This window comes from Hemibagrus wyckioides, linkage group LG03 (assembly GCF_019097595.1).
Source record: "Hemibagrus wyckioides isolate EC202008001 linkage group LG03, SWU_Hwy_1.0, whole genome shotgun sequence".
NCBI lineage: Eukaryota > Metazoa > Chordata > Actinopteri > Siluriformes > Bagridae > Hemibagrus > Hemibagrus wyckioides.
Window position 1 is genome coordinate 30843073 of NC_080712.1, and position 25721 is coordinate 30868793.

The 25721-nt window shown below is 41.4% G+C and overlaps 1 protein-coding gene across 1 annotated transcript; it reads left to right on the forward strand.

The window, feature by feature from the left end:
* Positions 1–20928: 20928 nt before the first annotated feature.
* syf2 (SYF2 pre-mRNA-splicing factor) lies at positions 20929–25488 on the forward strand. Its single transcript, XM_058386440.1, has 7 exons — positions 20929–20990; positions 21370–21468; positions 22883–23008; positions 23298–23418; positions 24260–24350; positions 24566–24664; positions 25141–25488. Exons 1-7 carry the CDS (start codon positions 20973–20975, stop codon positions 25304–25306), a joined length of 720 nt encoding a protein of 239 aa, XP_058242423.1. The 5' UTR covers positions 20929–20972; the 3' UTR covers positions 25307–25488.
* Positions 25489–25721: the final 233 nt, after the last annotated feature.

Sequence of the window (25721 nt, forward strand, 5' to 3'; positions counted from 1 at the left end):
GAGAGAGAGAGAGAGAGAGAGAGAGAGAGAGAGGATGAATGGAAATCAGTGAAAAGGCTTCATGTTACATGCAGCGACATGCTTGTTTATTTCAGGGTGTGCACCTTGTGATTTCTGGTCCGCGAGTGTAAATTACATGTCCCCACCATTAAATATTAAACCCAATCAGCGCTTAATTATTGATGCCATTGCCTTTTACGTGAGCGTGCCATTGGTAGTCGAGGCATCTGGCGAAGAGCTTTTTCCTGCATTAGGATCTCCTTGAGGTTAGTCTCTCTGGCCACGATTCCTGCCCAAGTTCTCTTTGGTTTCAGGCTTGTCGATCGCAGGAAGTCAGTAAAAGAGAGGAAAGCGGCCGAGGACTGTATCATCCCGGGCAGTTATGGCCACTCGGAGGAGTGTAAGTGCCTCAGAAAACCACAGCTGAGTGCCTGCTGCAGACACAAAGACACTCAAGTCACCAGGAGCATCTGTAACGATTGCTGTGGAGTGGTGGGTGAGGTTGTAGAAGGTGGTTTCCCACAATTCTTTTTCGGAGATGGCCCGATAGCTCTTTGGTCCTCTGATGGAAGTGCCGTCGTGTTTGGGTTCTCACACTTACCACTCAAGCGATGCTTAATGTTATTACATGTAATCAAATAATAATAAGACAGGAATTGCTCCAGAGCTTTCACATCGGCTTCCCAAAGTTTTTTGAAAGGGCAGCATTTAAAAGGGCCGTGTATATAAACACTGTTCCTTCTTCATTGTACACAGATCATCGTTCCTACTCACTTAAATCTATCTAATTCTGATTTGTCAAAATGTGTCTATATATTTTGTAGTGCAGCAGCCCTGACTGTGGTTCTAGACAAAAGTCACAGGTTTACATTAATGTGCTTATTCTAATAAGATACCGTTTCTATACGAACACCGTACACAGGGACTGGATGTCCGGCAGATGTATAATTTAAGTCTAATAATAAACAGCTATTTAAAACTATTACTGAAACATTGCTATTGTTAAGCTTTCAGTAAGGAGACATCTATGCCGTGATTACGGAATGAGTCTCCAGTTCCAGTGCTTTGAAACAGACCTCCCTATAAATAGATAAAAGTATTTTGTGAACGATTTTCACCATTGACAAAGCAAGAATAAAATAATTTACAAATATATATTAATGAGAAGAATAAAGGTTTAACTTAAGGCTTAGTGGCAGGGTGTCATAGGAGTGTAGAGAAGATTAAATCATGTTGCACTGCACCATTACTGGAAAACAATCAGATATGAGGGACAGTGGTGGCTCAAGTGGTTATGCCTCTGGGTTGTTGATCAGAGGATCAGGCCCAAGCCCCAGGACCACCAAGCACCCCTGTTGGGCAATTGACCAACTCACTCTGCTCCAGGGGTGGTGTATCATAGCCGCCCCTGTGCTCTGACCCCAACTTCCTCGGCTGGGATATGCGAGGAAAAGAATTCCACTATGTGTAATAAAGGCTTCATGTCCTCAGTTCTTCTTGAAGTGATGCTTTGTCAAAGCATCCTATTAGTGATTATTTTCTCATAACACAACCCAGAGTGTTTTTATTCCTTTCCTAATTTCCGACTTTGCTTCTAAACCTATTCATAATCCTTTATACAAATATCTTGTGAGTTTATACTGGAGTTGCTGATCAGATTTTGCTTATAAATGCGTATAGCAGTTAATAATGGCTTGTGGGTTGGACAATCAACTTCTAATTGGTGAGAAAAGTTGATTTCTTTTACATAATGAGGCACATAATGAGCAACAGTTACCTTTAAAGAAAGCAGGTTAGGATCAAAGACCTGGACATACCATCCTTTATAATACTCATATGATCCGATAGCAGTATATTTAGTAGATGCTAATATTGAATATTAGCATAGAAGGAAGCGGGTGAAGACGAGGAATGTAGACGTTTAATTTCAGAGGTGGTCTGCATTAGCATAGAGACCCATTGAACACAGCTACACTGTTTGATGCTCAGCCACTCAATGGACCTTTTCATCCAAACTGTCTCGAACCCAAAAGTCCGGAGAGACCTTAAAGAGAAAACCTGTCCAGCTTGCCTGAAAATATTTTCCAAAACAGAAATAAACAGTCCATGAGGTATAGTATAAAAATATGCACTTTTTTTTTTTTTTTAAATAAATGCAAGGTGACAAGAAATGTTTGGCCGGTGCTGATGGTCAGCAGTAAACGTCTAGCTTCACAAACAATATAGATTAGCTGATCAGAATGATTAGAGCTGATTTTCTACCCTAGTCACTATATAGGGCACTTTATTAGCATATTAGGATTTTTTTTCATGTTGGTAAATAGCGATCGCTACCATTTTGTGCCTGGCGGTCACCTGAAACGTAAAGGTCAAATTAATGGAAAAAAAAAAAATCAAATCCCCCTCAGCGTCTGTTTAGTGTCCATGCAGAGCTGCGGGAATGGAATGACCACAGCAAAGAGAAGGAGAGAGAGAGAAAGAGGAAGAAAAAATATTTTTGTTTTAGTTCAAATTATAAGGTGTGTGTCTGTGAGGATTTGTGGGTGCGCCGTGTGCGTGTGTGTCTGTCACTTGGAACATGTGTGTGTGTGTGTGTGTGCGTCGTGTGCCCATCTCTCATGCCCACATCCAGACAGTACGGCCCACCCATAGAGAAGAGCTGAGAGGAGCACTATTCTCTGTACGGCCATGATGGCGCCCCCGAAACCAGTGTTCACACACTTCCCACAAACGTGTGTGTGTGTGTGTGTGTGTGTGCACCTACCAAAACACTGAAAGTTGTTTCAGCACAGTTGAAGGCGCATATTCGTGTGTTTTCCATTTTTAGACGAGCCAAGTCAACAGTAGATTCTTTACGGTTTCTTTAAATTGAAATTATTTAGCACTGAGCACGGTGGTCTGAGCGGAGCCTTGCAGTTCATCTAATTCAATTAAGAGTATTGTGTGTGTGTGTATATATATATATATATATATATATATATATATATAATCTTTTTAATATCTTAAAAATATAATAAAAATGATAATGTAAAAAAAAAACTTCTTCAGGATGAAAATAAGGATCATTTTAAAACTTATATATTTATAAATGGTAAATATAATTAACTAATATTAACCATATATTTGTAAATAATAATAATAATAATTAATAAATACATAAATAAATAAATATTATTTTGCCTGTATTTTCATATAATTCTTAAATTCTGCTTTCTACATTTTACTGCCCATGCTGAAAGAGTTAACTATAATTAACTTAAAGACATAAGATCATTAACACACTTTTTTCTAAACAAATCCTAATTTTCTTTCATGATTTATTTTTTATTTTTTATTTTATTGGGATTGCATGAAGCAAGATGTGAATCAGCACGCTCACTGTGATGTAGTAAATGCTCAGGAATTTAACGTGGAAAAAAATACTATACTATATATTAATTTCTAATTAATTATTAATAATAAATGTCTTTACAATTTGGAGTGTTACTGATGCAGGTGTCGTCACTGTAACGTTGACAGCGTCCACTCGCTCTGTGTTCACGCGTGACCTTTATTTATTTTCCTCCTGCCAGGCACTAAGGGACGAGGTGTATGTGTGTGTGTGTGTTATATACTGCTCCTCCTGGCACACACGCTTGCTGGCAGTGCTTAAAAAGAAAACAGTTTTCAGGTCTGGCTCAGAATTCTGTCTGCCCCCGGGGTGGCCGACCGCCGCCATTAACAGCCTATTCGATCCTAAAAGAAGAAGGTCCCGAGGGAATCACGGAAAAGTGAGTAATACAAATGATTCAAAAATGGTTCATGGGGAAAGAGTACGGCAAGCTCTAAGGCAGTTGGAGCAACCAGATTGTAATAATAGGCGACGAAAGTATACGGGGGTAATAGCCGACTCGTAAAAACTCCCTGCTTCGTTTCTATCTCTGGAGGATGTTTATCTGAAGGCCACCAGCGTCGTCCGCGTGTTGTGCTCAAACGGCTAATCAAAGGAGATGCGAGGATCAATGAGATATATTGTAACAGAGATCTGAAATGAATCTGCTGGAGATCAATGTGAATGGATATGTGTGTGTGTGTGTGTGAGAGAGAGAGAGAGAGAGGGGGAGAGGAAGTTTCAATCTATGCTAGGACACAGTATTAACATCAGTGCAATCATCCCGGCGTGTCTTAAACGTTTTTTGAACCCGTTGCTTTATCCCTGATGTGAGCTACATCTCGCTCGGAATTATCTTCTAATCTTCTTCATGACCTCTTAATCATTTTCTCTAAAGAGATAGAGAGGAACTTGTTTCATTCATACACCAGATCTTCTTCTTTCTTTATTTCCCCCCTGTAGTTTTATTGCTGTAATCTTCCAACAAAATCTATTTAGTGTTTATACACACGTATAAAGAGAGCTGTCTGAGAGATGCAGCACCATTACTTTTCTCTGAAATGAGAAGCAAAAGCGAAGTTTAACTCATCTCTGGATTGTATTAACGTGGCACATTTGGAAAAAGAAAAGAACAGAGCTGGCTAAAGTGCTTCAGTGAAAAATATTGAAGTGACAAGCACCATCAACTCAACACACGTACACACATTACGACAGAAACCGCATATACAAAGGGCGATCAATAGCAGAAGAAATATCTCCGGTGCTCAAGGTTTCCCAATTTCAAATGCTCGAGTATTTCAGACGTGTTTTTAGCTCCACTGAGGATTTTATAAAACCTGAACAAACCCGAGCTCCTTCACTTTTTGGTTCGTATTGAAGGGAAATTTTGTATTTCACAATAAATTATTTACAATTGCTATATAAATAATTTCTGTGGAAAAGTCAAAAGCCATTCATTAAGTTCATTAAGTAAGTACCGTATGCGATCATTAACATTGCTAGCTTTTACTGGATTGTGTATCTTTACCAGAAAAGAGTCGGGGATAAATTTGGATATCGTTTCGGTGCCAAAATGGACAAACAAAAGGAGGCTGGAAAAATGAAGGGCTGACCATGCAACTGTAGTCAAATGAAGGCCTTAGGACATAAACAGATTTATTGAAAACTTGATCCATGACACCAATGTCGAGATCTCCACCGGCGAGTCTTCTGCAGCCGCCAAGGTTCTGGCTTTGCATATGTTTTTATACCAATAAAGCTCGGATCCATTTCATGTCTCTGAAGCCATTTGAATATGCATTTGACTGTGCAGACAGAGAGAGATGATAGGCAAGATGTAAAAGAAAGAACAGAAGAGCAAGCGCGACGCATTCAATGCATACATTTCTAGTTGGCCACGTGACATCACGCTGATTTCCCGAAGGTGTCGAGTGCGTCACGGCTGCGAGGTTTTCTGAGGGTGAGTGAAGAATAACTGGCCAATTCGTTTTAATACAAACTAAACTAACATGACAATTCACTGTGTTGCCTGAGCGGTGGCTCGCTACCAAGAGCTTTGTGTTTGTGTGGGTTCACTCGGTTAAATATACACGCGCTCTGGTCTGCCAATACCGTTCGATTTTATCCAAGAAGCCGTGGTGCCACACACATCGCAAATGAAGCACTTATGTCTGGCTTGAGTTGGGTCTCTGACTGCGCTGGTTGACCAAAAGGCCTGGACGAGAGAGAAAGACATATCGGTATTTGGTTTCATTATGAAGGCCACAGTGGCCTTTTCGGTGTATCAGATGATGCAGTGTGGCTTGAGGCTGATGAATTGAACGAACGGCTCCGAATTAATGTAAATGGATGATCATGGTGAGCGTTAAGAACTGCCAGGACAGCGGAAAACGGTCGTCATGGTGACGGGCTACAACTGGGTGATGTGGAAATAGCTGGTCAAAGCAGACCAAAGGGATCCATCCACTCTCAGGAAAAATACTCTGGGTTCTGTGGAACCTTTTAGTATATATATATATATATATATATATATATAGAGAGAGAGAGAGAGAGAGAGAGAGAGTAGCTCTTACCTGAGAAAGGTGAGCCTTTAGCCTGCTTTAAACATTTTAAACATGGATTATAATTCTTTAGATATCACGCTACGTGTAAAGGATTACGAATCATTGGGTAAATCTTTCCTACTTCTTATACATAACCCCAATAAATCATAATCAACCCACTTACTTAATTTTTTCCGAATATCTCACCGATTGTGATGATTTTCATGCTCCCTGTAAAGATTGTTGCCCTTTTCAGGCTCTAATTTTCCCATTAATAATTAACCAGCGCCCAGAGTGTATTTCCAGAGTATAATGTGACGGCATATTCCCCGATCCTGTCAGAGCAGGAGCAGATCCACAGCGTGCCGGGCCTCCACCGTCATTTTATCCCCGCCACTTGTAGCACCTGGAGCGCGGGAGCAACAGTAAATCACGTGACCATTTCCTCGCCAGGACATCCTGATCCCAGCCGGGCCATGGCAGATAGAGGGCACGGTGAAACTCGAGGCGACAGCGCTAAGCACGGAGAAGCGGGAAAGTGGTCCCCTGTGCTCACCTCGTTTGTGTCATCGATGCCCCATTAATGTCACTTTAGCACACGTGTGTGTGTGTGAGAGAGAGCGTGCACGTGTGAGCATACATGAAGTGGAGAGCGGGAAAGACGGTCACGTCGGACACCCTACACCCTCTTCACGCCTGAAAAGCTGTCAGAGGTGATTATAGTGACCCTGTTCCTCAGGGAAGAGATCGCCTCACGAGTCAGCGAGCCAGGCTGTAATCAGGTCGAGGTGTCCAGAGATGATGCAGGAAAGGCATCAAAAACACTCTTTTATCATTCTGAAGATGGCTAAAAGAACAAGCCGGTTGTTTTGGATGTGTGTATTTCACTTATTCATTTAGGCTAAAGGGACAGATGTGTGTGTGTGTGAGTGTGAGAGAGAGAGAGTGTGTGTGTGTATTTTATAGTGTGGCCTGGTCAGTTGGTCTGCCAAGTGCCCACATTTCCCACAGATCTATAGCTTCCTTTCCAATGTGGAGTCACACACAACAAGACCCAAGTTATTTCACTGTACCATCACCGTACCATGATCTCAACCTGAATCATTACGTTATTAAGGAAGAAATGTGAAAGAATCTCTGTAGTGAATGAAGTTATTCTGTCTTGGGCGGGTGTGTGCTTTATTTGAAGTTTATTGAAGCAAATCTGACAATTTTAGGTTTGGTGCCGAGGAGCCACGTCACAGCGCCATGGTTCACGGTTCTGGGTTCGATCCTGAGCTCAGGTGAGTTCTACATGTGTCCAGTATCCTGTCACCTTTTAAAAACATGCCCCTGAGTGTGAATGAGTGTGTGTTTACATTATCCATGGAGATGATTGAGTTAGTCACAGCATAAAAAAAGTTAAGTGTCTTGTCTGTGACGATATCTCTGTATGTGAATAATAACAAATGGCATTAAAGTGAGCTGAATATTACGGCTCTGAAAGCAAGCAGCTCTTACACTTGTGAGATGAATGTGGTTGAATTTCCTGAGCTATCTGAAAAAAAAATCCCTCTGTATGTTTTGGACAGTAAGTGGTGAAGCTTGTCTCGATATGTAATGAACTCTCTCTCTCTCTCCCTCTCTCTCTCTCTCTCTCTCTCTCTCTCATTCCAAGCAGACTTCTTAATATCTAATGAAGCTTGTAGGCAGGGTGCTATCGCTGCAAGTACTGACACATTTGTCTGTTGAAAGGACACACACACACATACACACACACACACTGCCTCCCCTGGTACATCAATAAATAAACCAAATAGCATTAAGCATAACTTGAACTATATGACTGGGGCTTTAAGCTAATGTTATTAGTATCAGTGTTTTCAGGTTTGGCCATTTAGATGAAACCTTAAGCCTGCGAGGGAGTAATTTGGCCATGAGGAAATTGATTTTGACCATCAGCACTTTCTGATTCTCAAACAGAGTCCAACGCTAAACGGGTTCTTTTCTGTTAACCACATTAGCCAGGTATCCTCTGGCCTGGCTGCCAATGATTATATGTCCACGGTGAGGGATTGCAGGTTTGTGCAAATATGAAAATGATCATAATGCATGCCTGGAAGAGGAAATTAAAGCCACCCATTACGCTGGATGAAAATAGTCCATAAAGACATCAGGACTGCTATTTTGGCTGTGATTTTTTATATATATATACACATGATCGTGAGGTCTCACTTCAAAAGGCTAATATATATATATATATATATATATATATATATATATATATATATATATATATATATATATATATATATATATATTTACATGGAGATAAATGTTTCCTTTTCGGTTTGGGCTCATGGTTAGGTTTATGTATCGATTCGTGTTTAATGACTGGAGAAACTCTCCAAAATATAGTGGTGTGTGTGTGTGTGTGTGTGTGTGCGTGTGTGTGTGCACTACTCATCCCTTACTTTTTCACGAAACCATGACATTTTGAGGCAGGTTTTGCCAGTTTCCATGAGGAAAATTCTTATTTCCACATCACACAAGAAGCCAAATGATTTTGTCGATTTTGGTTTTTCCACATGAAAGCTACACTTTTCGCGGTTTCTGTTAATTTTGGCTGGAAGAAAAATGTGCAAAGTGAGCACACACGTTCAGACTCTAATATACACGCTGAAGAGTCCGAATAATATAAAGTCTACACACACACACACTTTCGCTAAGAGAGAGCGAGACACACCTCATCCATTGTCGACCATCTCCAGGGTTCGTGTGGCCGCCATTCCCTCCAATGCGGCTGACCGACAGGAGGCATTTACCGTACTCGCTGTTCAGCGCAGAGCGCAAACAAATGCAGAAAAAGCACTAATGGCAGAAAACAGCCCCGAACCCACAGCCCACTTCCAGCAAATGCAGCTAACCACAGTCCGAGGAACACAAAGTGCAGTCTGAATGTGCGGTGTGCCAGCGGTTCAGCGCTCATCCACTGTTTGCTTTCCGAATTCCAATAAATACACTCATATCAGCGAAGGAGAGAGACGTCAGGAGCACTCATGGGTTTCCTCCGGACTCCTCTGGAGCATCTGGTGCTCGAACATCAGCCTCGATTTCACGGAGGAAACATTAAAATAATGCATAAAAGGATGATGCATGTCATTCAGATGAGTATGGAAGGAAATTCTGTTAAGACAAATTAAAAGAAAAATGACTGGAAAAAAAAAAAAAATTATTATTGTAAAGTCTATAAATCCCAGAAAACCTCCAGGATGAATTTAATCTGGAAAAAACACAGACTTTCTTTAATGACATACAAATAATAATATATAAAATCTGCCCAAATAAATACGATTAAAATAATATAGATATATAATACATGAGATATATAATAAAAATAAATAAATAAATAAAAAAGAGAGAAAAATATATATATTATTAAAAAAAAATTATAGTGTGATCAAGATAATTTGATATAAATAATCGATGTGAAAAGAAGAGCTAAATTAAATCCCTTGCTTACAAAGGTCCAAATAACGCTTTCTTATTACCAGTTTATCAAAGAAAGTTTCTTCATTATTGAGTAATTTGCCTTTAGCGAAATAATTCTGCAAAAATTCATGTGATGCAGGAAAAGATCTGCTATAAAAGTCAACAAAAATCGAATTTAATAAAAGGATGAATCAGTGGGCTTTAACATGTTTGCATAAGCAGACTTTCTGGCTGTAGGTAAAATAGACTTTTATGGAGAAAATATCAGTCATCTGATGCCCTTAAGTTCTCATTTAAAAAAAGCCATAAAACCTACTATTTCAGTATTCAGAGTCAAATATAATAAACACTCTCTCTCTCTCTCGCTCTCTTTTCCTCTGCCATCTCATTCTGTCTTCCTTCCTTCCTCCCTGTCTCTGATTCTCTCTCTCTCTCTCTCTCTCTCTCTTTACCAGAGTCGTTCATGGGTAACGCTGGCATCTCTACAAAAAGCCAAAGAGATTAAAGCAAACGACTGAAGTAAGTTATGAGGAAATTGAAACGATTAGGTTTTATTGGAAGCCTGGCCCTGGTGCAGCGAGGCGGGCGCCTACCAAGCAGCGTCGCTCGACTGTGAAACTATAAAGCCACAAAGACAAGACGCGCGGAGAAACGCTCCGATTAGCCGCTGCTTTTGCCTTTGAAGGGGAAGTCAGGCGCTGCTAGTTTCACCTCCGTGTTCCCGTTTTAGAAGTTCTTATTAAGAGTGGAATGAGACTAAAAAAACGTTCAGACAAAAGAAACATTTACGAGTTTGTTGTCTCTGTTTGTTAATCCTTGTTTTTGTTTCACTTCCTTCTTCTTCTGTTTTGATTTTAACCGCCATGTGCTGCTCTCTCTGCCTGGATGTTAAACCGCTCGCCTGTTCTTGATCACAGGTCTGTCTGATTTCAGTCGTAAACAAACATCCATTCGGGGATCCATCACCTCGTGACGTCAAGGTCGTTTTCCGAAAACACCGTTGCAACAGACTTTCCTGGAATATCTTGGAATTCTTACACTAAAAAAGGTTTGATCCTGAGCTGAGTGGAGGATCTGTGTATGTTCTCCCTGTGTCTGCAGGGTCGCTGGCTTCCTCTCATGCCAATAGGAGGACTGACTGAGGTCCTGAAGTGATCCTAAGTGTGAATGAGACTGTGTGCCTGCTGATGAACTAACTGGCATCGCATCCCATTCCCAGTGTTCCCAGGATAGGCTCCAGATTCACCAGCCTAGGGTTTCTGATTTTAGTTTAATTTAATTGATTATTACAGGAATAAAGCCAGCAAATCAGGGTAGATTTAAAAACCATGGAAATCTCCTTGTGTGTGTGTGTGTGTGTGTGTGTGTTTAAAGCCAAAGTAAAAGGCGAGTGGGTCAGCGACCCTGAAGCACACAGTACATCCATTACTCTAAGTAAATGACAAGAGGTTCTACAATCATCCCAGGCCGTGCAATCATTCAGAACGTGTGCGCCGCTTGATTTCCGACTTTGACTACCTCATGGGTTTGGGTTACAAAGCCATATCCCACAGTAGCGGTCTGGCCTGAGGCGATTAGCATCTGTGATAACTGTACTGGGTAAAGAACACCACACTGGGACACACACACACGTCGGCCACAACCACCAAACCCCGGGTGTACCTCCAAATACCTCATCACTGCATTAACCTTGATTTTTAAATCCTACCTCGCAACACTCTGTTGTGTCTGAAACACCTGACATGGGTTAGCTAAATGCACGGGTGATTAACCAAATGCTAAATCCTGTGCATTATATGGAAGGAACTAAGCCCATTTAAGGGCCCACAGAGACAGAGAGAGAGAGAGAGAGAGAGAGAGAGGGAGAGAGAGAGATGGAGAGAGAAAAAGAGAGTGTGCGCTGGAGATGACGACCACAAGAGTCTCATCTGGCGCACGCTCGCCTCTGTTCAGGGGCGCAAACCGTCACGCCAACCAGAGGCCAATCTCAAACCACCGTAACTGGGGAAGGGAAGTGAGCTCATGCACCATGGCTTGGCGCAGCACAGCGTGGCACAGCAGCTTTCTAATAACCCACGTGCGTGTGCGTGTGTGTGTGTGTGTGTGTGTGTGTGTGTGTGTGTGTTTGCCAAAAGCCGCTAACCGCTGCGGGTGAGGAAGAGACCCTCGGTGGACCAGAAAGAGAGGATCATACTGGATGTGCTCCCCTTTTTTTTTCTTTTAAAGTAATTATATTTCATGCTTACAGTTGGCTCGCGCAGATTAACGATGTGGTCCAAGTCTCAGCAGAATTACACAAGAAGCAGCTAGCAGGCCTAGGGATGAACTTGTTTAGTCAAGTTCTAGCGAACAATTCTGAGCTTTACATCAGTTTAATATATATGTTTGATGATTTACGTACATATAGCTTTCGAAAGGATCTCATCAAAGATCAGTCCCTGAGTCATATATTACTGCTTCTAAGAACCAGTGTGTCATTTTTCCAGCTTATATTGCTTGAATGCTGGATCTTCTTCTTTGGGCTTTTCCCTTCAGGGGTGGCCACAGTGAATCATCTCTCTCCACCTATCCCTATCTTCTGCATCCTCAACACTTACACCCGCTAGCTTCATATCCTCATTTATTCCATCCATATACCTCCTCTTTGGCCTTCCTCTTAGCCTCCTGCCTGGCAGCTCCATGTCCAACATTCTCCTACCGATATACTCACTCTGACCATGTCCAAACCATCTTAGCTGGAAAAAATAGTCAAATTATTTTTCATTTCCGATCAGAGGTTGCTCTAGTCACTTGGAAATTGCGTGGTTATTACAGGTCTAGAAAAAAAAAACCCACACATTTTAAACACAAGAAAGATAAAGTTTGTCAGAGACAGAAGTCCACACAGCTGCGTTTCATGTGTTATTTATATTTTATTAAGTTCCTCCTGTAGCCTCTTCAATGAAGAAGAAGAAGTCTACAGTTTGGCGCTCTCCACTATAATAATAATAATAAAACATCTAACAGCGATGATGTAATCCTTGCCAGCAGTCCTGAAAGATATTCCATAATCACTGAATGAGAGCAATAAACCAAACGCACTCGCGGTTCGGCGCATCCCTCAACCTTTCCTGGCAGAGAGAGAATTTGTCCAGTAATGTGGGAGTCGTGACGGGATCCCACATTAAATCAAAACATTATGTAGATAAACGCTCAGCACTACACAGTCTAAGTTGTCTTTATGTTACCGAACTTGTGCTCGGTTACTCGGAAAATTAACAAAAGTAGCTCTGATATATCTGCATGAAGAAAGAATTCCAAGAATGAATGAACCGAGGGTGTGTCCTGCAATGCTCTAAAAGAGGAAGCAAAAAAATAGATCTGTCATTTCTGAAGAAGACGTCTGTTATTTCACGGCCCAGCAGACCTGATGTGAAGAAGAGTGGCTATCTTGAAGAATGGAGAAGTGTGTGGCAAAAAAAAAAAGCATGACCATGCCATCCAGATGTGCTTGTTGATCCAGATGTGCTTGTTGATTTCAGTATAATAAAGCTCCACTCTTCCGGGAAGACTTATCATTGGATGCTGGAGCATGGATGAGTCAGAGTCAGGGTCAGGGCTCAACACTCGAGATTGTCCACCTTCATCAGCCTTAACACACCAGGTCTTTATGGAGCTTGGTTTGTGCCCAGGTGCACTGTTGTGCAAATTGCTGAAGAAGTTAATGCTGGTTCTGATAGGAAGGTGTCAGAATACACAGTGCGTATGATGCTGCATAGCTGCAGACCAGTCATGGTGCCCATGCTGACCCCTGTGCCCTGCCAAAAGTGCCAACGATGGGCACATGAGCATCAGAACTGGAAGAAGGTGGCCTGGTCTGATGAATCACGTTTTTTCTTTTACATCATGTGAATGGTGCGTGTGCGTCACTTACCAGGGGAACACATGGCACCAGGATGCACTATGGGAAGAAGGCAAGCTGGTGAAGACAACGGGTTTGAGGTGCTGACTTGGCCTCCAAAATCTAATCAAGCATCTGATGGATGTGCTGGACAAACAAGGGCCCACCTCGCAACTTACAGGACTTCAGGATCTGCTGCTAACATCTTGGTGCCAGATTCCACAGCACACCTTCAGGGATCTAGCAGAGTCCATGCCTCGACGGGTCAGGGCTGTTTTGGCAGCAAAAGGGGGACACAGTATTAGGCAGGTGGTCATAATGTTATGCCTGGTCAGTGTATATACTCACAGATGGACAAATCCATACCTGAGACAAGCAGATTTCATTTCAGTTCAGGCTTTAGGTATTTTTATGTGTGTTTTACCACACACAAAGATCTAGACTGATTAATTATCACACAGGAACACGCAGGTTTGCGGACTCACTGAGCAAAACCCAAGCAAACTGAAGTCCAGCACTGAGCTTCTCTTTCCTGCTTTAAATAAACACAGACGCCGCTACCCAGAATCGAATATCTTTTACATGTGATGTGAGATCTCGAAGCTGAACCGCTGACCTTGGCCGCACAAACCCGATGCACTACATTAGCAAAACGCTGTTAGAAGTGGAAAATGATCAAATCCTTGTCTTTCACCAATGTCTTGCCACTTACCTGGTGGGATAGATAACGAATATTCGTCTGCCTCTTATAATGGATATGTAATGTCTGTATTATCTGATTTGACACTTTTGCAAAGAAAATTCATTCATCATTAGATATTGATGTTGGCGAAGAAATTACAGATTTCAGATTCTGTCCCCTTCCTTCTGTAGCCTAGTGTTGCATGGCCTTCATCTTATCACTGAATCCAGGAATCAGGACAAACACCTCCTTTGCAATTGTTTTAAATTCCAGTGAGGATTTTTCTTAGAGACGAATAGCGTAGGTTAATATCTTGACCAATGCCGTAATGTCGTCTTCCAAAGAGTGTCTCGAACCCTTTTAGCTATCAGTGTTTGCCTTCTAAATTGCTGACTCATGAGTGGCACGGGATCGAGGCAGGGACTTGTCACGTAACTCAGATTTTCCAAACCTTTTCAGCTCGCCTTGCTTTTTAAAAGAAAACCGCAGCAATTTTCCCTAGAAAGGATTTAATAACAAAAGAAGAAATAAAAACACATTTTATAAGGTTCTAGGGTCATTTTATTGTGACTTTGTGTTTAGTTATGGTTCACTGACCATCCAGTATGGTTCTCGTGCTGGTTTCTGGTCAGCTAGTGAACATTTCATCACTGTTTCAGTGTCAGCGCTGGATGGAGATTGGTTTCTGGATTCAGTGTCACTTGTTTTTAGGCGCGTTGGTTAAAAGCTTCTGCTAAATGAAAAGATGTAAATGGATGAACGTACAATCTGCCATAATTGATCTGATGATTGATCTCAGTTCTTCTCCTTCCTTTGTTCCCTCTAACCTGTTTACTTTAAGTGTTTAAGCATTTGCGTCCCAGAAAAGGTGATCGGATCACGGTGTGAGGTTTGAACCTGACTTGTGTTCGGTGTTTTGATCACTGAAAGGATGAATACAAAACGAAGGAATGTCACAGGTCTGGGAAAACATCTCTTCTCTTCTCTCATTCATTTTATGTCCTCAGTCATCCTCATCATGATACAGGGTTATAAGATAAGGGGTTGTGTCTGTCCACAGCTGTGTGTCCACAGGCTGTTTGTGTGCCAACCTTCACAACGCAAAAACCTCCACAACGGCCTACTGTTCTGAAACACGCTATCTAATTAAGGTCAGATAGGGGGAGAGGGATGGGAAAAGCTTTTGCATGTGGGAGCTCTTCTTCTCTGACGTTTGTGTGTGTGTGTGTGTTCCCTGAGGTATCTTTCCAGGCATATTTATAATGCACCTTCTCATGCTTTGATTCCCCTTAGGTTCTCTCTTGCCCTGATTTTCGTACTGAATCTGAGAGAACACACAAGGTGAGATGAGCAGAGCTAGGGATATAAGCATATTATGGGATGCATGTGATAAATGTCATGACAACCAATGTTCTTTCATTATACCGGTTTAAATTGCACAGGTTTAAACGCATGAATAATGAGCTGAATAATGGTTTCTATAGTAACAGTAGCACTTATGATAGGATGTTTCTAATTGCCTTGGTGACATTTTCCGTAAGGAGGATGTTTATTCAGGGAAGGAGTTCTACTGTAAACTTGGATGGAGAGGTTCGGTAATATACACTATAGTGCCAAAAGTTTTGGACACCCCTCCAAATCATTGAATTCAGGTGTTGTTTTTCAGGGGTTGGGCTCGGCCCCTTAGTTCCAGTGAAAGGAACTCTTAATGCTTCAGCTTCATACCAAGACATTTTGGACAATTTCGTGCTTTGTGGGAACAGTTTGGGGATGACCCCTTCCTGTTCCAACATGACTGCACACCAGTGACCAAAGCAAGGTCCATAAAGACATGGATGAGTGAGTTTGGTGTGGAGGAACTGCACAGAGTCCTGACCTCAACCTGATAGAACACCTTTGGGATGAATTAGAGCGGAGACTGCGAGCCAGGCCAAAACTGGGACGTCTGCCTTTACATCCATTCCACTAGAAGCGCATTTGTGAGGTCAGGCACTGATGTTGGACGAGAAGGTCTGGCTCACAGTCTCCGCTCTAATTCATCCCAAAGGTGTTCTGTCGGGTTGAGGTCAGGACCAAACTCGCTCATCCATGTCTTTATGGACCTTGTTTTGTCCACTGGTGTGCAGTCATGTTGGAACAGGAAGGGGTCATCCCCAAACTATTCCCACAAAGTGGGAAGCATAAAATTGTCCAAAATGTCTCAGTATGCTGAAGCGTTAACAGTTCCTTTCACTGGAACCCCTGAAAAACATCACCTGAATCCAATGATTTAGAAGGGTGTCCCAAAACTTTTGGCACTATAATGTAAGATGATGCTGGCGTTGCTGTAACTTGTGTACTAACAGACATTAACTATTAAATTGGTAAATAAAAATGACATGATGTTTTCCAAATGCATGATTCACGAATTGTTATGGAATAAATGACTCTTGGGGGTGGTAACAGTAACTCTCTTCATCACTAAAAACCCTGTCGTTGATTATTTTCCCATAACTGCATACCATGTGGTGTATTTTTTTTCCTTATGTAGAGTATTTCTGGTTTATTCTTATGGATCATATCATACACATTTGTGTCTTTTTTTTTACTCAAAAAAAAAACATTTTGCATTAAGAAATACCTTTATTAGTCTTATAACTATTTAATAACAATGTCATAATGGGGAAATATCGGCTCAGTTGACAACCATGTCATTATTAAGAATAACTTCTGAACAGTACTGAACAGTACAGTACATCATGTTTCAGCACTGAATAAAGCTCTCCTGTCGTCATTGCGTGTTGCCTAGCTCCCCCTACTGATCTGCCTTTTATTCTCTCTCTCTCTCTCTCTCTCTCTCTCTTATTTTTTGTACAACACAGCTTTTCAATACAGAACTTGCTTTCAAATATCTAAAGGCTCATGATTTGTCAAATAAATCATTTAGTTACGGTGTTCCTCACTGAGCTTAATGTTCGGCTCTTTCTGCAGCGAGTGGACACAGGGGTCACACTGTTCTCTCTCTGATAATGACTAGAATGTTGTGAGTTTAAATCAGACACACAGCCACGCTGGGCTCTTCAATTCCTGATAAGATGATCACAGATACTCTCGCTGCTTTATAATCCTTTTCTCACATGAATATGGAGTGCAGCAGAGCTTTACACTGACTCTTTCTTGTCTTTATTCCTTGCTCATTGGGAAAAAAAACCTGTTAATGGCTGGTAATCTGAGCTCTTTTTTTAGCTGGAAGGCAGGTAGAAGAACTGAGGGCAAACTTTTTAGTCATGCTGTAGATGATTAGGTAGGTTATAGACTGTAACATGAATTTCTATTCATTTCATTGAACTCAGATGAGATAAGATGCTTAACTGGCATGACGCACAGCAGAGTGTCTTATACTGCCACAGTGTGTAAGGGTTAAAGGAAAAAAGTAAGAAGAAGATGAGGAAGAGGAAGAAGAAAAGACAAGAAGGAGATGAAGAGTATTTTGAGCACTTTATTTTACAGAAACATATGAACATATTTTTTGACATGGAAATTAGCTCCGCCCCACATCTGATCACCTCTTTTCCTTTTTATGTGTGTGTGCGTGTGTGTGTGTGTGTGTGTGTGTGTGTGTGGTCTGGAAAAAACTCATCAGTTTCACCGTGGCACAATTTCGTCAGAAAATAATTCTGAATCAGTTTGATCTGCTTGTAAGATACTTTGGCCCATCACCTTTAAGAAACCGCAAATATCCTGATGTAGAATCATATTTATTTATCTTCCTACAAATATCCTGTAGCTAAGGACACACAAAGAGTAAACAAAGTTTCAGGTTAGAATCAGGCACCAGCTGTAAACCTTTACATGAAGTTTTTCCACCATAATTTACTTTCAGTCTGTCAGTTTCAGAGCTGTGGATAAAGTCAAAAAAACACGTAGGAAGAATTTTCCCACGCTGCCACTCATATATAAACAGATGAGGAAGTTGAGATGGGGATGAAGCTTGCTAAGTGTTTCTTTGCCACCAGCAGGGTCTAAAAATGACAAATAGCTTCTTGTTTAATCGTGTTCCAGGAACGTCTTCAGTTTGGTTCCAACTCAGGGAAAAACCCCTCTATGAAATGCCTGATCCGCATCTGATATTATATTCTAGCCTGTGGCCATTAAGAAAGCAGCACATATAGAAACATGACTAAAATGTTCAATGATTCGCCTCCGACACGTGAAACACGTGCTGTCGGATCTGTGAGGCATTTTGGACACCATCACAACTCTATTCATTGATGTTTTTATCCATATTTGATACTGCAGCTCTTTTCATGTGCGCGCCATGGCTATGACTTTATATGCAATGCACACGGTTCTTCGTTTCTGATTCAATCCACACGTCTTGCTCGAGTAGAGAGAGAGAGAGAGGGAGAGAGAGAGAGAGAGAGAGAGAGGGAGAGAGAGCATGTGGTTGGGTTTTTATAGAGTTTGTGGAACTTTACTTCTTCTTCTTCTTCTTCTTTTCACCTTTTTTCCACTTCAGTAATTTTATGCCTATTGGAAACCAGGGCTGGTCTTAGGTGAGAAACTGTTCCTACAGGAAGAGATTCATAAACGTTCCTTTCCTCACAGACGATCCTGAAAGCCAAGCCGCTCGCAGAGGGGGTGGGGTGGGGTGGGGGGGGCGAGGAAGATGCCGGAAGGCTAAAAGGAAGAAATAATCTGTGAAACACAGAAAACAATTATATAAAGCAATCGAACGTGGCCAATATCTCGGAGCTAATTTCATTGTAGCTGTGGTTCGTTTGGGTGGTGGTAACGGAACCAATGACAATAACCATTCGTTTTATTTGCATGTGCATGATGGCTTGAGGTGATGTGGTAAACAATAGGGCGAGTCTGTGTGTGGGTTTCCCCTCAGCGGGTATACGTGCACAGACTCGGCCTGGCACACGGAGCAGCAGCGCCTCCGATGAAGGGGCCATGTTTGATTTGGCACGCCGTTAATAAGTTCTTGGCTGCGGAAATGACAGAAATAGTAATTAAGGAAACTGGGTGATTTTATTGGCCACAGAGTTTATATCCCTCCAGATGTTAGGCAGCTGCGTTAGGAACTGCACTGCGACGTGGGGAGTAACGCTGGGTGGCAGGAAGATTATTCAGTGTCAAAGAAAATTTCATTTGTGTGCAATTCTTTAATGTGTAGCTTATTTCTGTTACCAGTGCACAAGCATGATAGGGTCCCCCTCCTGTGTGCACTTATCCAGAAGCCTGAGCCCTGACAACTAGGGGGTCTGCTGAGCCTTATTCAGCCATGATGCTGCTGTTCCATCTGGCGTTCACTTAAAGTGCATCAGTCCATTAACGTTCAGCCTGTGATCTGGAGATGGCTTTAATCTAACACTATAAACTCCACTTAATTACATCCTCCAAAAAACAGCACATTTAATTATAACAACAGTAATCGTGCAGGAGAAGTGGCCACTGGATCTGAGCAACATGGAACTGCTAATGAGGCATTGAGGATGGTGAGAGGCCCGAATGGATGAACAATCTTTTTCCAGCATGTTCATCCTGTCGGTTTAGCTGTTAATAGAGGGTCCAGAACGTGTTATCCTTGGTGTTAGTGTGCATTTGTGTCTTAGCTAGAAAAAGGTAAAATGGATGACGCTCACAGATACTGGTACAATATTACACAGCAAACCACTATGAGTGGGAAAATATATTTTTTTGTCTGATTTATGGATGAATTGCATGTATAATATCTTCTACATTTGAATTTACACGAAGAACAAATATCAAAACTGCATTTGTTAACCTGAAAGCCATTTGAAACTTATAGCAAGGTAAATAGAATGAGGTTTTTGTCTTTTCTCTTAAAAAAACTAAAGCAAAAACTCTTCACTATTTTTGTCTACTTGCAATTAAAACATTGTCTAAGACATAGTACCTTTATATGTGATTTAAAGCAACACCTACTCTGATAATCATGTTGTTTCCTGTTTTGGAGATTCTCCTGCTCTTGGTCGAAGTTACTCAGATCCTTATGTGCTGCTGCAACAAGATTATCAACTTTATAGTGTTTTTGTTTTTTTTGTTTTTTTTTTAATTAAATCATCATCCAAAGACGAGATTTTTGGTTTTATTAAGTATACACATGATCAGGCATAACATTATGACCACCTGCCTAATATTGGTGTTGGTCCCCCTGACCCGTCCTGCACTGTGTATTCTGACACCTTTCTATCAGAACCAGCATTAACTTCTTCAGCAATTTGAGCAACAGTAGCTCGTCTGTTGGATCGGATCACACGCGCCAATCTTCTCTCCCCACGTCCATCAATGAGCCTTGTCTGTCATGACCCTGTCGCCGGTTCACCACTGTTCCTTCCTTGGACCACTTTTGATAGATACTGACCACTGCAGACCGGGAACACCCCACAAGAGCTGCAGTTTTGGAGATGCTCTGATCCAGTGGTCTAGCCATCACAATTTCGTCAAACTCGCTCAAATCCTTACGCTTGTCCATTTTTCCTGCATCTAACACATCAACTTTGAGGACAAAATGTTGACTTGCTGCCTAATATATCCCACCCACTAACAGGTGCCATGATGAGGAGATCATCAGTCTTATTCACGTCACCTCTCACTGCTCAGAATGTTATGGCTGATTGGTGTACATATACTGAATTAGATTAAGCCTGATTTGTATAAATAAACATTATCTAAATTCGCCTGTAGTGCCTTGCTTTAAAGGCTGAAGAACATTTTTATCAGAGCACTTTATGAAGATATTTCACAAATAACAAGACCATCAGGAATTAGATATACAGTATTTTAGTGTAATTAATGGTCATATCCTTAGGAAATTATTAAAAGCATTATTAGGCCAGTTAACTTAAACTGTTGGGTAAATAAGTGTCTGAATAAATGATCTTTTAAACTTTTTTTTATTAAGTATTTAGGTGTAAATAACACTAAAGCTAAAAGGATGGATCTACTTTTCTCAAATAATCCGCCTAGACTGTATTAAAGTCACGGGCCACTTCCGGTTTTGCAAAACAGCCAAAGATGGCGTCCGGCACAGAGGTAAACACAACCGTGGTGGTCAAGAAACGTGGAATTATCTTCACTTGTTCTGATTTGTTTATTTATTTTGTTTATTTGTATAAAAGAGGCCACCTCTAAGACAACGTCCCTTGCTTTATATTCGCTTTTCACATTTCTCTCATTCCGTGCTTTAAGCTAACTAGCGATTATTAGCATTAGCATTGTTAGCATTAGTTCTCGTGGCTAATCGGGGTGAATTTGAAAAGCGTTGATTTTTCGTCTACAGCTTTGCGCCGCTTGTGTCGTCTGATTTGTTTGATTTAATACTCTTTATAACGCCCAAAGATGAGCTTTAACATGACTCTGTGTGTGTTTAGTGTGTAAATAAGCTGTTGTGTTTGTGTCGTGTTGGATGTAGGTGTGCGGAGCAGCCAGTGACGAGGAACCGACGGAAAGTTTAGCGTCACAGAAGAGAGAGGAAAGGCTGAGGAAGTTCCGAGAGCTTCATCTAAAAAGGGTGAGACAAGACAAACCTTTAAATCATTTAAAGAGTCATCTTTAAGGAAAGATTCAGTTCAGGACTCTTTCTCTATTACCTAACCCTAGGTACCTTATCTAACCCTGACTCTAACCCTGTGTCTATCAGGGAATGTTTTTGGGACAAGGGTGCCGTTACTTTTGTAACTTTGAATGACCCATGAGAGTGAGGATCATCTAAATTTTGTAGTAAATAAATTATTGCACTTTATGTAGAATGCTTTATTGTTGCTTTAGTATGCTTTACAAAAGTAGGTAGTAGTAAGTAGTATAGAGTAACATGTATGGTGCTCTCAAGCAGTTAAGGCTCTGGGTCACTGATCGGAAGGGTGGAGGTTCGAGCCCCAGTACTGCCAAGCTAACGCTATTGGATCCCCTTAACCCTCCCTGCTCCAGGGGTGCCGTATCATGGCTGACCCATGAGAGTGAGACTCATCTGACTCAGCTGACCCATGAGAGTGAACCCTAATATTCCTAATAAGCTGGGATATGCGAAAAGCTAGGGGCAGTGGTGGCTCAAGTGGTTAAGGCTCTGGGTTGTTGATGGGAGGATCGGACCACCAAGCTCCACCTGCTGGGCAATTGAGCAAAGGAATTTTAGCCCTTAACCCTCTCTGCTCCAGGGGTACTGTATCATAGCTGCCCCTGCACTTATGACCTCAACTTCCTAAGCTGGGATATGCGAAGAAAAGAATTCCACTGTGCTGTAATGTATGTGTGGCGATGATGAAGGCTATTTGTATGTTATAAATGTGTTACAGCTAGGGCTGTCAATAGATTATAAATCCTTGTCTATTGACAGATTTTCAATAGATTTTTAGACGCTATTAATTGCACTCATTTTGTGTGATTAACTGTGATTAATTGCACACTTTGCTAGTAGAACCTGTGATGTGTGTCGCTTTTAAATTATATTTTAGACTCTGAGCTTCGATGGTCGGCCAGTTCTTGTTTACAGTATATGCACTCAACTTTGTGTTTATCCAGAGTCGTTTAGCTATCCAGTTTTCTTTCAAAAGAGAAATGTCCGCCTACCAGAGATACTGGTGCTTACGACATTGTAGATGCTAAGAGTAATAAACTCCTGACCCCTATATCATCCGCGTGACGCAAATTACAATAATGACCTTCCTTTAGGTGTTTCAGTATTTTATTTGCGTTCAAATATTTTAACGCGATAAGGATTTTGTATTAATTGCATGCACTAATGCGTTAACGTTGACAGTCCTAGTTACAACACAAGTCAACAATTAAGGTTGTATGTGCTACAAACTACAGGAAAGTCAGTGTTGGGCCATGGGCATGAACTGAATTCTGCCTCGCTTGCGAGAGTCGCTTATAGGGTAAAAGCCTCCACCTGGGTAATGAACTTTGACGTCTTTGTCGCTTTGCAGAACGAAGCTCGTAAACTGAATCATCAGGAAGTGGTGGAGGAGGACAAGCGCCTGAAGCTGCCCTCTAACTGGGAGGCTAAGAAAGCTCGACTCGAATATGAGCTTATGGTGGACGAAAAGAAGAAGGTAAAGAATAAGACGATGCCATGAATTTTCAGCCCTGTGCAAAACACAACACTTACTGATAAACCTTTTGTTATATACTTTTTACCCACGGCTTGGTTTACCGTTCAGTTAGTCTGTAGCCGGTTTCCGTGACCACGATCTGTATTGCCGTGTATTTCGCCACTGGCTGCGTTTGGACTTTTCAAGTCTTCCTGAATATAAAGGATTTAAAGTGTTAGATATACATGACCTCCTCGTGCATCTTAAGTCTAAGGTTTATATCTGTGCCGATCATCCATGTGCACTTTAGGAGTGTGCGGCTCGAGGGGAGGATTACCACCGCGTGAAACTGTTGGAGATCAGCGCAGAGGATGCTGAGAGATGGGAGAGGAAGAAGAAGAAGAAGCAAAACCCTGATCCTGGCTTCTCAGGTAAACTACTTCATGTTTCTAGCACTATTTGGGCTTCTTTTATTAGTAAGGACTGTAAATAGCATCATAAATTAAGACAAAATGAATCATTTAAAGATTTATTTAGAGTTCTATTATTATTATTATTATTATTATTATTATAATAAAAGGTAGTTTTATTGCTATAGAAGTGAGTCAAAGGAGCTTCCACTTCTGTTTTTTTCCTGATCCTTCATATCGTTCTCACAGCTGTTTGTGCACTTGACCTTTTGGGGGGTTTTCTGGACGTAACTAAATGTAAATAAGCCGTGACAGGAACTCACTTGCGCTCGGTTTGGCTTTCTCAAACATTCTCATACACACAACATGACTAAAAAATGATGAACGAGGCCCAGAGTGTGTATTGTACCTCTGTGGTTTTGTAGCCAATAGAAACGGCAGGCACAGATTTATTATACAATAATGTAACTCTGCTGGATATTTTATAAGTCTTTCCATCTAGAGCTAAGATTTCAACATGACATATATTACCACTCGCTGTATTTCCATGTTTCGCATCAGAATGGAATATTTAAACCTGCGTTATAATCAGTGTAGTATTTTAAAGGGCAGGAGCACACAGGTCATGCTGGTTTAAATGTTAGTGAGTTAAGTCTCTCCATCGCCTCTGCCATGTGAGGAGATTAAACGATGTGGAAATTCAACCGGGCCTGGTTTAGGTTTCCGCCCCTGTTTGTGATCAGTTACGCTAATTACGTTCTGCCCTTCGGTCTCCTCATCATCTGTCGTCACTCCTGCTTTTTTTTTGTTGGGGACTGGGGGACCCTTTAATTTGTTCATTACTTCTCCGTTCTCTCTGCAGGGTACGCCGAGGCCCAGCTGAGGCAATACCAGAGGCTCACTAAACAGATAAAGCCTGATATGGAAAGCTACGAAAGGCAAAGAGAGGAGTGGTGAGCATCTGCTTACTCTAATTACGCTTCACTGATGATGTCTATTTCCTTCTAGCTGTAGTTACCTTAAAGCTGAGTAACTAACTCCTGGAGGATGATGATGAACATTGATTAGACAGTGTTTTTAGATTCTCTGGGTGAAAAAAGGCTCTGAGCATAAGCAAGTTTATTAGGAGTGATGTTTAATGATGATGATGTGTTTTGTTTCCTGTCAGTGGTGAAGACTTCCATCCAACCTCCAACAGTCTGATCCACGGCACACATGTTCCCTCTAGAGACGCCATCGACCGCATGCAGGAGGACATCGAGAAACAGTAAGAGTTACAGAGACATAGTTTTATTCAATCATGTGTGAGGCGGGGGGGGGGGGGGTCTGTAGTGGATTATATTGCCTTATTCAGTGTTTGAGATATTCTACCAGACATTGTTACTAAAGATACAAAATAAACATCGATACATCGTACTAAACATGGAGGGGCTGGGTGGCTCAAGTGGTTAACGCTCTGGTTCGTTGACCGAAAGATTCATTGGGCCCTTGAGCAAGGCCCCCAACCCACCCTGCTCCAGGAGCACTGCATCATGAGCTCTGACTCCAATCCTCCAAGGATGGGATATGCGAAGAAAGAATTTCACTGTGCAGTAATGTGTGTGTGTGTGTGTGTGTGTGTGTGTATATATATATATATATATATATATATATATATATATATATATATATATATATATATATATATATATAATCTCTATGTCTCTCTATCTATCTCCATCCATTCTGCTTTCCTCCCAACAGGATCGAGAAGCGCTCCAAGTTCAGCCGGCGCAGAGCCTACAATGACGACGCAGACATCGACTACATCAACGAGAGAAACGCCAAGTTCAACAAGAAAGCCGAGCGCTTCTACGGAAAGTACACCGCCGAAATCAAGCAGAACCTGGAGAGAGGAACCGCGGTGTAGCCGTCTCTGTTGTTCTCAGGATGGTAACGCTGTGTGTGTGTTTTTGTTTTTGTTTTTTAATTTCTGCTCTGTTTATACTCTGACGTGTAGACATCACTCTGTTAGTGTAAATTAATACCGTTCATGATGCTTCTGCCTATTGTGTGAAACTCTCTTTTAATAAAAAACAACTTGAGTTTTAAGTTGTATGTGCGTGCAGTGTGTGTGTGTGTGTGTGTGTGTGTGTGTGTGTTTTAATGAGAACAGCTGCCAATGATGTCCTTGAGCCTCGAAGCACAGCCACAAGAAGCGATACAGCACCATTCCCATGCTGACACGTTATGCCCAAATCTGAAGAATTTTCTAGACTTATAAAAGAACTGGGAGAAATGGAAATGTGATTTTAATCTAGAACCTGAGTAATACTGTTTCTGCA